This window comes from Microplitis mediator, chromosome 7, assembly GCF_029852145.1.
Source record: "Microplitis mediator isolate UGA2020A chromosome 7, iyMicMedi2.1, whole genome shotgun sequence".
Taxonomy (NCBI): Eukaryota; Metazoa; Arthropoda; class Insecta; order Hymenoptera; family Braconidae; genus Microplitis; species Microplitis mediator.
The window spans coordinates 1,389,186-1,402,934 of NC_079975.1; the positions used below are offsets into that span (position 1 = coordinate 1,389,186).

Below are 13,749 nucleotides of genomic sequence, written 5' to 3' on the forward strand. Positions count from 1 at the left end.
TGACATCATAAGAAAAATTTCTCCCGTTGCAATCTAAAGAAAAAAAAAATCTGCTTGCGTTTAATACCCCGTTAATTCATGAGCGTCAATTTTGCTGACGATCGGTAATTTTTAGAATTTTTTAATAAATACATTAAATGTAAGAAGGAAAATTAAAAAATGCACACTTAGATAATTGAAAAACCAGTACGCGAATTTTTTGCAATTTCATTATTTTAATTAATTAATTCAAAATTTATAAATTGTCTGATATCTGCTATATCCACACTTATAATAATTTTCAAATTTATTCAGTGAATCTTGAGTGCGGCCAATAAACCCACGAACTCGTCAGTTCAATAAAAAAAAAAAAGTGCCAATAAATAAATCATAAAATATCAAAAACTATCTCAGGTACTCTTGATACCTTATTAAATAAATACAAAAATCTATATTTATTTTTCTTTATTTTTATTCAAACCAAACGGTCTGGATATTTATTAAAAAAATCTAGGTCATTAGAAAGAATATAACCGATATGTACATAAAAATTAATATATTAATTGGAATAATTGATATTCTAAATAACTCTCTCATTAATGGAGTGAAATTGGAAAAAAAGAGGAACTAGATTTCTTGACTCTTTTTAGTCTACTCGCCATTTAACTTTTTAAAAACTTTTTTCCGTGTCCATAAAACGATTTCAAATAGATCCACTATCATGAATTAATAATTTTCATAAAATAAATGAAATGTCACGGGTTCAATGAAAATAAATGTTTAATTGATGAATACAAGCGATATCGATTGCAATTATTTAAAGCTCATATAAAATAGAAGAAATTAAAAATTTAAATTTCATATCATTGAGACAATTAATTTGTCACGAAAGTGAAGGCAAGACAGCTGATGATTTTTTTTTGGATTCTAAATGAACGAATTGAATATTATCGAAAAAAATTTGAAAAATCTAGAGGAAATGTTTGATAGTAAAGTCAGTCGACGTCTAATAAATTTTGGATTATTTTAAAAACGCTGAGTTATAAGAAAAAAAAATATTTCGAAAAATTGCACCTATAGCTTTCTTAATTTTCTACATGTACATTTTTTTTTTTTTTTTTTTTTTCCTGACTGATCATGAAAATAATCAATGACAGTAAAGTTAGCGGACATCTGACAATTTTTAAAAGTATGAAATAATAAAATATAATGTTAGTAAAATAAAAATAAAAAAATGCATGTCTAGATAATTCAAAAATCAGTACACGGATTTTTTCAAATTTTATTATTTTAATTATTTAATTTTTTTATCTGTCATTTAAAAATTGTCTTATGTCTGCTACATTTACGCTCATGATCATAAACTACTTTCAGTATCAGTAATTAATTAGCTTACACATAAAAATAATTATTGCAAAAAAGTGTCAGACGAATTTAAATTTTTATCCATAAAATTGATAAAATGTCACAGCTTTAAGATAAATTTTTTATACACATCAATATTTGATTTAATTGATTCGCCCGAAAAAATTTTAATAAAAATTTTTTTTTAATTAAAAAAAAAAGTTTAAACTTTCCAGCCAATGCCCTACTGACTTATTAATTAACCTACGATATAAAATAATTGATCTGCGGATACCGTGTAGTAATTAATACTAAAAATGAGTAGAAAAAAAATATTTACCGATTTTCGAGCGTGTATGGGCATATGACTTCCGTTGGAACAGGAAGTAAAACGTTTTTCTTTCAAGTACTCCACAATTACGTTTTACTTAAAATATTTAAATACCAAAAGTATCCATGTACATGTATACATACACATACATATATATACATATACACGTATGTCTTGTTAGAACTTATTAACGTCAATTAACGTTTGATGTCACGATTCGTGACATTATCGGCCAGAAGTTTGCTCTTGAGTCTGGACATTTTATTTATTTCACCAAAAAAAAACTCGATTTATTAATTATTCTAGATTAATTACATACAAGTAACGTTACTTTTTATTATTACACATTTAAAACACAACACTAAAAAAAATAATTTAAAAAACTGACACTTCACTCGAACGCCATTCCCGCCATTTTTAAATAAATTATTGAGCTGATTATTTATTATCCATTTTAAATAATTATTAATAAGACTAATTGATAATTAATTATCTAGTATATTTTTGAAATTATTATTTAAAATTTAATTTAATTAATTAGTTGCAAATGTATTTTATTTTTTTTTTAATTAAATAGAATTTGAATGAAATAAGTCGACATTTTTGTTTTTAAAATTCCCGCACTGCACTAACACTTTGAGATTAAATAATTAAATGGACACTTTATTAGAGACGACAGTGTCTTTAATTTTACTTTGCGTAATTTATGTAAATTATATTTTATATTATTGAGTAAATAAATAACAAACACTTCACTGCGCGAATTACTTGGAACTCGGAGAAAAAACAAAACCGAGCTTCTGATTCGAGCGTCACGTGTGTACTGACTGCTGGGTAAGCGACTGAGCGGAGTCTCGAACTCCCGAACCAGCGCGACTGCACTTCGGCTGCGTTCGGGTAACGTTTATTTGAACGGAGGCGCGCGCGAACTTCAACGTGGCGCTGCGATCGCTGAGATTCAGCTCACGCGGGAAATTTGAATTTTAAAATTTTTTAATTTTATTTATATTTAATGCAATTGAATATCAATTACAAAAAATAATACTAACAAATTTTAAAATAAAACGACAAAAAAAAAACTTTTTAAATTTATGAGGTCTCAGAAATATCTTGAAAAATTTATTCGATTTAAATTTGGGGTCTGAAGGTTCAAAACCGTAACAAAGAATAAGTGTAAAGTAGTTGATAATTGGCAATTTGAAAAATTTTAGAATATTTGAATAAAATAAAAATGAAAAAATGCGCATGTAGATTAATGGAAATACTGTATACGTTTTTTTTTTAATTCCATTATTTTAATTAATTAATTTATATTATTATTATTATAAATTTATAAAATAAGTAAAAAATAAAAACTTACATTTTGGACGCGATGAATTAATTTTGCTCATTCCGGAAACAGAATTTGAATAATTTGATAATTATTCATATTAAAATTATTCACACAAACACTGACACTAATCACTCAATTATCTTTGAAACACAATTTTTAATTAAAAAAAAAAAAAACTACATTTTTATCTTTAAATTTTTTTACAATGGCGGCATAAAAAGTTTTAAAAAACACTTTCACTTTAACTACCCGATAAAAAAAATCGCACTTATACACAAACACTCACTAGTACTTTTTAAACACTGGTATATTAATAAAAATTATTTATATAGATTTAAATGATCTTGAAGTTAACAGACAATTAACAATTTTCGAATTTTTTTTTTTCAACAATTTAAAATAAAAAAAAAAATATAAAAATATGCACCTGTAGAAATTTCAAAAAACTATAGGTGCAATTTTTCAAAATATTTTTTTTTTTTTCAAATTATCGTTTTTAAAAAAAATTCAAAAATTATTAGACGCTGGCTAACTTCAGTATCATGGATATTAAATTAATAAAACAAATGACGACGAACGCCGGTAGAACAATAAAAAAGATGGGACGCTATAATTATTTGTTATTTTTTGTTATTAATATTATAAGTACCGACAAAATTATTATCACAAAACGATCGTTGGGTGGTAGAGAATATTTAAAGACGCGAGTTTTTATTTATTTTAACAAAAAAACACTGAATTTATTTATTTAATCACGACGGAGATACGGCCCGAGTTAATGCGATGGCGTCGGAGTGAAGTTTGACGCAGATCACTTGCGCAGTTGTAGAGACGCTTTGTGCGACCTGCGCAGTAGAGACAAAGTAGACTCGCGCATGCGCAGAAACCAGTCAGTCTCCCGCGTGATGCTGCTCTCATTGTTTTGTCATTTAAACTCGGTTAAATAATTTGTTTAATTACTGTGCCATGATTACGAACATATAAATCTTTTTAAATTATTTTTTGTTTAATGATTAATATTTAAATATATTAAATTATGTGTGTCAGTGAACGTGACCTGAATATTAAATTAAATTCAGTGCTGACGTATAGTTCTCACGTTGTTTCGCGCACGAGTGTAAAGTAGCAGACATCAAACAAATTCAAAATTATAAATAAATAGAGTACATAATTTTTAAAAAATATTTTTAAAAAATGCACTTATTAATTTAAAAATTTTTAAAAATATTTACTCTACATATTATAATTTTAAATTTGTCTGATGCCTGCTACATTCACGCTCATGTTTCGCGCCATATTGTTTGTCAGAATTTAAATAAATGTGTTATTTTTAGTTTGCTTGTTAATTTACTCAGGCATGGTAATTAAATAAATTTTGTACCTCTTTATAATTTGAATAATAAATATAAATTTGTAAATAACGTTAATTTAAAATTTATCAAAAAGTAATATAAATATAATTAAGCAAATAAAATTCAAAAATAGTAACAAATTTATTAATATTAATACTTATATTTATATTAATGTGCTATGTACAACAGATAAACAATACAACATAATATAATGGAGATGAAAATTATTTACAACGGATTTTCATCGTCGACTTCCGTGTAAATTCAATGAAAGTCAATAAGCCGATAAATATTCTCTGTTGTTTCGGAGGCCATGGTCTTGTTTTTTATTTTAATGTCGTATTATTTTTTAAATAAAAAATATAATAATAATAGAGAGATAAAAAATAGTAAATCGACATTCCAATCAATTTTACTTGATTTATTACATTACTTTTTATTTATCGGTAAAAAAAATTATTAACATAAATCAAATTTTTTATATTTAGGGGAGGAAAAAAATTTGTAATTATAAATCTTATTTTTTATTGCTATTTTTATTAAGTCAATGTGATTTATGTAAATTTTTTTATTATTAACATGCGTCATAAGTAATAACAATAATAATAATAATAATAAAAATTATTTAAAATATCATATAAATTACAAAATATTTCTAAAATTTTATACTGAACTTTGAATTGAAATTGTGTCTTAAAAATTGAGTTTACAAAAAAAGTCAATCAATACTTTTTTGTAGGAAATTTAATTTCCTATGAAAATCTATTGATGTAAATTTATCATATTTTCAATAGTTTCGTCAGAAATTAAGTTTGAAGACACGGAAATTTTAATGGAGTCAGATTTTGAACCCATTCATAAACTGCTTACTTTAAAATCAAAATTCGGAGTTTCCTATCGAAGATACGATAAAATTGCATAGACATAAATTTATAGAGAATAAAATTTCCTACAAAAAACTATTCTGTAATTTTTTTCATAAACTTGATAGTTTATGAGTTATTCCAATTTAATCTTCAAAAGAAATTTAATTTAAAATATTTTTGAAAATTAATTTTAAAAATAATAAATTCTAAGCTTATAATAGAATATAAAAATAACGGCAGTAAGTTTTCGTGCTTGTCAAATAATAATTTAATTCACGGCAACCGGAACAAGTTTGAGTTGAAGGCGTAGTCTCAAAATTATCAAATACCAGTTTTAAGACAAAGATTTAGTTATATATCATAAAGTATATGGAGAAATATAGGGTAGGATTAAAAAGTATATGAATTTATCGTTCACGACTGTCGATAGATTTACAGACCCGGAAAGGGCGCAGCTAAAAAAAAGAGGATTAAAATTTAAAGTCGTAATAAAAATATTAAAAGATAAAATAATTATAATTCTGTTTGGCATAAAGAAATTTAAATAAAAACCGATTGGAAGTAATCAGTGTTACGTAGTTATCTTATTCTTCTTATCAAGTCAACTGTACGTGGAGCGAATCAGTGAGGATACGATCGAATAGTACGAAAGAGAGTATAGAGATGAACAGGGTGCAGTGAGACTGAATTGAGATAAGGTGAGACTTTACGGATCGTAAGCTCGTCGCACGGAAACCACCCCATCGCTCTTGTCTTCGGGGAAATAAAAAATGGAAAAAAAAAAAAAGAAAAAGTAAAATAGTAAAGAAATAACGTGCGATAATTTTCGAGTCTCCTTCTCGTGTTTCCTTTTTTTTAACGGCGCTTTCCGTTTCTTTGTTACCGTCACTTCTCTCGCGTCTTTTCTATCTTCCCCATCACTTACTTTATACGTCGTCTGGTTGGTACTCTACTCCTGGTTTAAACTCGTACTATCTACGCCTTTCTCACCAACTACCACCTGCTCATGCGTTAAATTAAATACCATTTACGAGGGTCCTTCTTTTGTTTTATTTGTTTTTTATTTTCCTCGGATCCGCTGGGATGCCACCAGGTAGAATCCGATTCGATATAAAATACTATACCCATTCTACGTCTACATCTACATTCAAATATACAGTACTTTTAAGTCACCAAGGGCAAAATGGCCATATGCAGTAAAATAAATTTATATTAATGGTGTTTTTGTTTGTATTTGTTTTATAGAATAGTCAATAATAAAAAAATAAAATTTTATTCCTTTAGTAAATCGGCAGTCATAAAAAATACGGAAAAATTTATAATCAAATGCTTTCATTTAATTTTTTACCGTGAAAAAAATTTCTTTTTTTGCTTGAATAAAAAACGTTATGGAAAATTTTTGATAAATAAAATTTAAGTTTCAGTGACTAAGGGCTTGATTCTTTGAACCATACGACGGACGAAATCTTCGAGTACTGGCTGCTGAGATTTTCCGACGTCCATTACCTCCTCGTGATTGGCTTCGTCGTGACAGTCGTAATCGTAGACACAGAGATTTGTTATTAAACTGAATGCGAAGACAGTCAGATTGCAGTGACGTGCGGCTATCACTTCGTGTGCCGTTGACATGCCTGCAAAAAATTTTTTTCATAAATTATTTTTATAATTTTTTAAATGACAACTTTGATAAAATTCTCGTGGAATTTTAAATTAAAATAACTCGTTAATTATCAAGCCTATGAAAAAAATTAATGAATAACTTTTTGTAGGAAATTTAATTCTCTATAAATTCATTACTATACAATTTTATCGTATCTTTGATAGGAAACTCGGAATTTTGATTTTAAACTCCCCAAATAATGAACAAGTCAAAAATCTGACTTTAGTGTCTTTAAACTCAATTTCAGACTGAACTATCGAAATTACGACAAATTTATAAGAATACATTTTTGTAGGAAATTAAATTTCCTACAAAAAAGTACTCTATGACTTTGTCAATAAACTCGATTGTTCAGCCGCAATTTAAATTAAAAGTAAAGTAAAAAATTTTGTTAATTTTTAAACTTTTATTGTTATCAATAAATATATAAATAAATAAATAAACGTACCAACGGCATCAACTCCGATCATTCTCAACATTTTAAGTTCAGCAACTGTTTCAAAACTAGGTCCGCCAAGACAAGTATAAACTCCTTTATGTACGATATCTGATATCCCCATTTCTTCAGCAACTTCTCTCCCAACTTTAAGAAGCTCTCGATCATAAGCTTTATTCATCGGTGGGAATCGCGGGCCAAACCTGAAAAAAAAAAAAGTTTACTCGTCAACTTTATTGATTTTATATTCATACTTTTTTTAAAATAATTATGAATAAATCTTTTAAAACTTTCATGAATAAATTAACGTATGATAATAAAATAAGTAGTAAAAAATTTTATCGAATGACTTTCATTGGAATGTACAGTAAGAGTCCGAAGAAAAGAGGAATGAGTGAGGGATAAATCGAATTTCCGGTAGTCCGCAAAGTAATTCCCGGTGAGCGGGTGCGGCTGTTATAGACACAGAGATAGATACAGATACAGAAATAGTTATAGATATAAATGATAAAGGTTACAGGGTAGAGGGTAGAGGATAAGAGAGGATTCTAGTGACCAGTCAGTTGTGTGGGTGTAAGACACAGAGGTAAGACGGATTCCGAAGGAAACTAAAGTCCATTAATATCAGGACGAGTGGGACAAAAGAACAACTCGGTGATAACGAAAAAGAATGGGGACACGAGTACGTAGTGATAGAGTATGAGGGAGATAAAATAAATAAAATCGAGTAGAGGGAAAGGAAGAGTCTTAAAGTCTACAAGGAGTTCCAGGAGAATAAGAAGATCTAAACCCGGCGATGGTGACGAATTTCCTTGGGTAAATATCTCAATCAGTTTTTTTAAAACTCGCTAAGTAAATACTTCATCAAATCCTGTAATGTTATTGCTCTGATAAATTTATTTCACTGGAATTATTCTGTATTTTCATTTTTATTACATACATTAAATATACTGATTTATTTAAATAAAAAAATGTAGGGGAGGGTGGGCCAGAGCGGCCCCCCTGAAATTTTGATCAAAAAAAAAATTTTTTTTTTTTCGACTAATTACTATAAATCCGATATATTTGCGCATTTTTACCCCTACGCATAACATTTGGGGCAAAATGGACAAGCCCAAAATTTTGAAAAAGTGATTTTTTCATATTTTTATCGTCAAATTAAAAAAAAATTATTATAATTCCACATTTCTAGCCCTACGCATAACACCTGGGGCAAAATGGACCAGCGAAAACTTCCGAAAAAATTATTTTTTCATATTTTTCGGCCGTTTCTCTATGTAAGAGGCAAATTTGGTCACTAAAAATTTATAAAAATTAAATTTTTTTTTTTACTTGATAAATTTTTGAAATAAAGTAAAATTATAGAATTGATTTTTTTTTTTTATTAAATAACAATTAGTAATTAAGGTAATCGAGAGTGAACGATTTTTTACGCTTTAAAAAATTTTTTTCGAGTAATATAAAACCAAAAATAGTTGTCAAGAGAAAGAAATACATTCTCAATGATGAAAACAATTTAAAAAAAAAAAAACGAAAAAAAAAAATTTTTTATCACTTTTTGGAGGGGAGCCGCTCTGCCCCACAAAAAAAAAAATTTTTTTTCAGAATTTTGGCAAAATGTCCATAAATTTGTTCGAAATAGGACAAAAGTAAAGTGATCTTATGGTTGAAAGCCACAAAAAATAATAATTGGCTTATGGGGGCTGCTCTGCCCCACCCTCCCCTATTAATAATTTTTTTTTTAAGTAATAAATAGATTACCTGTCGTCATTGGGTCCTTGGAGGGGGTTGTTGCCAGCGAATCCCATTATATTGAGATGATCTTGCACGAGCATTATGTCACCGACTTTGAAATTTGGGTTCAACCCTCCGGCAGCATTCGTTGCGATCAGATGAGTCACACCAATAAGTTTCATTACTCGAACTGGCATCGCGCACTTTAAAAAAAAAAAATTCAATATTGACATTTATTTTGTGGAAATGATTTTTTTACGATAATTTCCCAGACGAATTTTTATTTTTGATAAGAAAAAGTCTTAATTGAAAATTGAGAGGCAAAGGATTATTATTATTGGTGATTACCTTCCATAGAGGATAGCCCTCGTAGTAATGAAACCTCCCTTGCATGCACATTACCGGAACATCTTGGAGATATCCAAAGACCATCTGGCCTACGTGACCCTTGACCGTGGACTTGGGAAAGTGTGGAATCTCCTCGTAGGGAAAGATTTGCTGCTGGGTCAGTGATTCGGCGATCGAACCTGGACACAACTCACTATGTTCAGACTCTCCTGCGCGTCAGAAAAAGTACCGAATTTTTTCTAGTGATTTCTAACTAACTTCCAATTTTTTTTGTTTACAAAAATTTTCTTTAATTTTTTCCCGATATAATTTATTTTAAAATTGGAAGCTTCATGATTTTAATAAATAAATAAAAAAATAAATACATACTCATTCCAGAGCCACAAATAATTCCTATTTTCGGCCTTATCGATGTGCGATCGAGGAAAAATTGAGCTGTTTCTTGTAATGCTTCAAATGTGTATCTGCAACAATAAATAAAATGAAAAATTAATTATACACCATAACAAATTTGCGGAGTCAACACAAAGTGGATGATTTTTTATTTTTCACTTTCCTTTAGAGTAAAATTCACTCCGAAAGAAATTTTCGCAATTGGATGATTTTTTATTTGTGTTAAAACTCCAGTCCAGAGTTAATGTGGATTGAGATAAAATTCGCGTCACTCCGAAATCACTCTACTCAAAAAAATTCATATTTACTCCGGACGCTAAATGATTTTTTTTAAACTCCAGAATTCTGAGTGACGAAGCGAATTCGGATTTAAATAAAGTCCAGATTTACTTCCATTTTTTTCCTGAGTGTATTTCTACCATCATCAGTAATTAAATAAATAAAATTTAAACGTACAAAAAATTTATGACATTGTACAAAAAAAAAGTAATAAAGAAAATAACTGTACAATTCCATTATTAAATAATATACAATCTATACTGTTGGTTAATTTAAATAACTGATAGCAGTTGTTACGAAATAATTTTATCAATAATTAATTAATCCAAGTTGTTTGTTAATAAGAAGGAAGAGAGAGAGATGGAGACAGAGATTAAGAGGGAGACGAAAAGAGTGAGCCGGTTATATTAATTATTTCTCAGTCACACATTATATATATATAATGAATACCTAACTGGCAATAAATTTTGTCAAGCGTACAACTCCGAGTTGACATATTAAATATATATGACAATCAAATATCGCTGGGTTAATGCCTCAGTATTAAGTTAGAGACATCGAAATATAAGCACCAGCACCAGCACCAGCATCGGCATCAGCATCAGCTTCACCTATTCAACTATATATGCAAGACACACAGGATATAGGAGCAGAGATGAGAGAATGCATCCAGGCATTACATATATCACTCGTCACAAGTTACTCCGGGGATCTTAACTGGTATTCGAAGCATAAGTAAATGGGAGTATCTACTGACACAGGATCCTGGGAAATAGGAAATGGGAGTACCGACTCGAGCATAAATACACATCGAAGGTTCTTGTTATATTGCTCTTTACAGACGCGACTTAACTATCGCAAAACTTGACGTTAAAACTTTATCACTTTTACATCATTTTGTCTAAGTGTGTCCGTAATTAAACGGCTCCCAGATCAAACTGCTCAGTAGTAAATTAAAAAAAAATAAAAATCAATTTCCAAAGCCTGTGGAATTTCAATTTATTGGGAAAAGTAAAATAAAAGTTGTGGGAAAAATGATGGAATAAAAATTAAATGAATTTGACCTGTTTCGGGTTTGAAAAAAAATAAACTATAGATAAAATAAAAGCTCTGAAATAAAACAGATAGTTGAGAGTGATATATTAATTGTTAAATCGGTAAATAAAAATACAAAGGAAGAATAAAACAAAAATTTTTTCATGTGGTTAATTACAGATGCTGTTAACTGATGCGTTAAATACTATGCCCACATGAAATAAACTCTCATCCGCGAGATAATTTGGTGATAAACTATTAACCCGAATAATTATTGCGGACTATGGTTATATGACACTCTAGCATTGTTGTTCAGATACAACCGCATATACACATATATTTATATTTATACATAAATGTACAAGTGGATTTTATAATGAAGAGAGAAAATTATATCGATACTCAACTATATATTCACATCATAGACTGCGAGTTTGTTATAGCTAATGAAAACTACTTCTACTGCAGACATAGACAACAATATATATGTATATAGACAGAAAATTAGTTATATACTGTTTTGAAACTTTGAACATGTTCACTGTGCTTGAATCCTCAAATGTATTAGATGATAAATATTAACCCTCTCAACAAAAAGTTTTCACCGCAACTAGACCCACCCTCGCATCATCAAAATCCTCGGTGCAATTTGTACCTTCACCTTTCAAGCTCGATCTCTTGTATTGTATATATCTGTATACAATGGATGTGTGTACCACGGAAAGCTGTTTCTATTTTACAAAACACTTTGAAAGTATTTCCCCCCTTAACTCTGCAGACGATGCCTAGAGTACATACAAGAGTACACACGTCCCTCATCGAATTAACGACTTTTACTATTGTGCTTTTGAACTGATGGAAAATAATTAATGGCGCTTTATTCGCGTATACACAATAGGTCTACATATTATATATGTATATACAGATACATGTAGGTTATTGTATTTCCACATCGATTATTTTATCTCCCTGTGGGCTAATAAATTAACCATATTAACTCATTGACTGTAAACTTTCATTTCTCATTTCTTTCATACATTTTAAATAATTCAAATCAAATATCGCTTCTAGTACACTGTAAAAAATCCGGAGTGAATCCGGAGTTTAAAAAAAAATCACTCCGCATGCGGGAGTTTTTTTTTAGCGGAGTAATCTCGGAGTAAGGCGGATTTTATTTCACTCCGAATTCACTCCGGTCCGGAGTTTTAATACTTAAATAAATTTATATTAAACTGCTAAACAATGTGTGTGTGTCTGTGTGCAAATGTGTGCGTGTGTGTGTCTAAATATGTGTGTGTGCGTATCAGCTGATCAATAATGTAATACGCGAGTTTTTACTTCGATTTTATTGAGTGGAGCAATTTTTTACACTGATAAAAAAATTGACTTTATTCAAGATCAAAAATCTTGAACCAAGAATATCATTTTGAAGAAAATGATATTCTTGAGTCAAGAGGAAAAATTATTGAACCAAGAAATTATTCTTGGTTCAAGTAAATTTCTCTTAGCTCAAGAATTTTTTCTCTTGACTCAAGAATATCATTTTCTTCAAAATGATATTCTTGGTTCAAGATTTTCTCTCTTGAATCAAGTCAAATTTTTTATCAGTGTATTAATAATATTTTCAAAACTCCGCTCCGGAATGAATTTCACTCCGGAGGGATTAAATTAATAAAAATTTATCTACTCCGCGAAAACCCTGCGGAGTAAATTTCACTCCGAGGGGAGTGAATAATTAAAAATTCATTCACTCCGCGAATTTTTGAAAGTGTATTGATCAATTAAATTTTTATTTTCATTTAAAATTTATATTAATTTATTATTGGTCGATACTTGATTAGAGAATCTGAGGCAAAATGAGTTCATTTTTGTTCAAAATTTTAGTGATATTAATTAGAAATTTGACTTTCGATACGAACTTATGAATATTAAAAAAAAAAATTGTGAGTTTGAAAAATTTTTCTTCTCTCAAATTATGACAAAATTATGATGGAAAAAAAAATTAATATCGGCTATTGGGGTCATCGTGTCCCGTCTTCTCTATTTAGATTTGATAAATTTATTTGTTGGACGCAATTAAAAAATTTGACTTTACTACTTGAGAACATAATTTGAATAACTTCTTTTTATAAAACAGGTAAATTAGTATCTTATTAATAAATAAAAGTATGAATTATGTAGAGGAAATATAATGAATGAAAAAAAAAAATAATTAAGTAGTTTAAAAATAAACTTACGTTGAGTGAGGAACATGTTTAACAACAGTCTTAAGAAACTCGTTTTCGTTGGGTTTATCGACACGTCCATGCCCATTCATAGTCTCCAGGAAAGGCATAATTTATTTATAATAAATCACTTTTTTATTATTTTACTCACTTATTATTTCCGGTCTAACAAAGTCGCAGTGACGTATATTTATAAGTGTATTAGCGAAGTTAGATAAATATTTACTGTCAATGGAGTGATTTCTCAACCGAGGAAACCAAAACAAAGATAACAGGCAGTAGAAAAAATCTAAATAAAAATAATAATTACAAGTGTTGTGAACGATGCGAGTGGTCGCGAAGGAATGTGACAGTAAGCCGAGAGGAGCTGCTTTATAAGTGTAATAAGGAGTAAGAAAATGATGAAAAGTAATGACTGACTAAACAGAGAGCCA

General features: G+C 29.0%; 2 protein-coding genes across 4 annotated transcripts in view; both read right to left on the reverse strand.

Moving 5' to 3' along the window:
- Positions 1-2,477, reverse strand: part of LOC130671646 (beta-1-syntrophin) — a 154,905-nt gene extending 152,428 nt beyond the window's left edge. For both annotated transcript variants that reach the window (XR_008990547.1, XM_057475683.1), the window contains exon 1: positions 1,664-2,477. Coding sequence is in view for 1 of the 2 variants with exons in the window: in XM_057475683.1 (XP_057331666.1) it covers positions 1,664-1,687 (24 nt within the window). In the remaining variant the exon portion in view is untranslated. The remainder of the gene's footprint in view (positions 1-1,663) is intronic.
- A 3,767-nt stretch (positions 2,478-6,244) lies between these two features.
- LOC130670709 (purine nucleoside phosphorylase-like) lies at positions 6,245-13,651 on the reverse strand. Of its 2 annotated transcripts, none has more exons than XM_057474139.1 (6): positions 13,328-13,651; positions 9,753-9,847; positions 9,384-9,562; positions 9,063-9,238; positions 7,314-7,504; positions 6,245-6,836 (listed from the first exon to the last, which is right to left on the reverse strand). In XM_057474139.1, the coding sequence occupies exons 1-6, from the start codon at positions 13,423-13,425 to the stop codon at positions 6,619-6,621; spliced, it is 957 nt and encodes a 318-aa protein (XP_057330122.1). In that variant the 5' UTR covers positions 13,426-13,651; the 3' UTR covers positions 6,245-6,618. The 2 variants fall into 2 exon arrangements, with proteins under 2 accessions (XP_057330122.1, XP_057330121.1); XM_057474138.1 differs by having other exon boundaries at positions 9,384-9,592.
- Between the last annotated feature and the right edge of the window lie 98 nt (positions 13,652-13,749).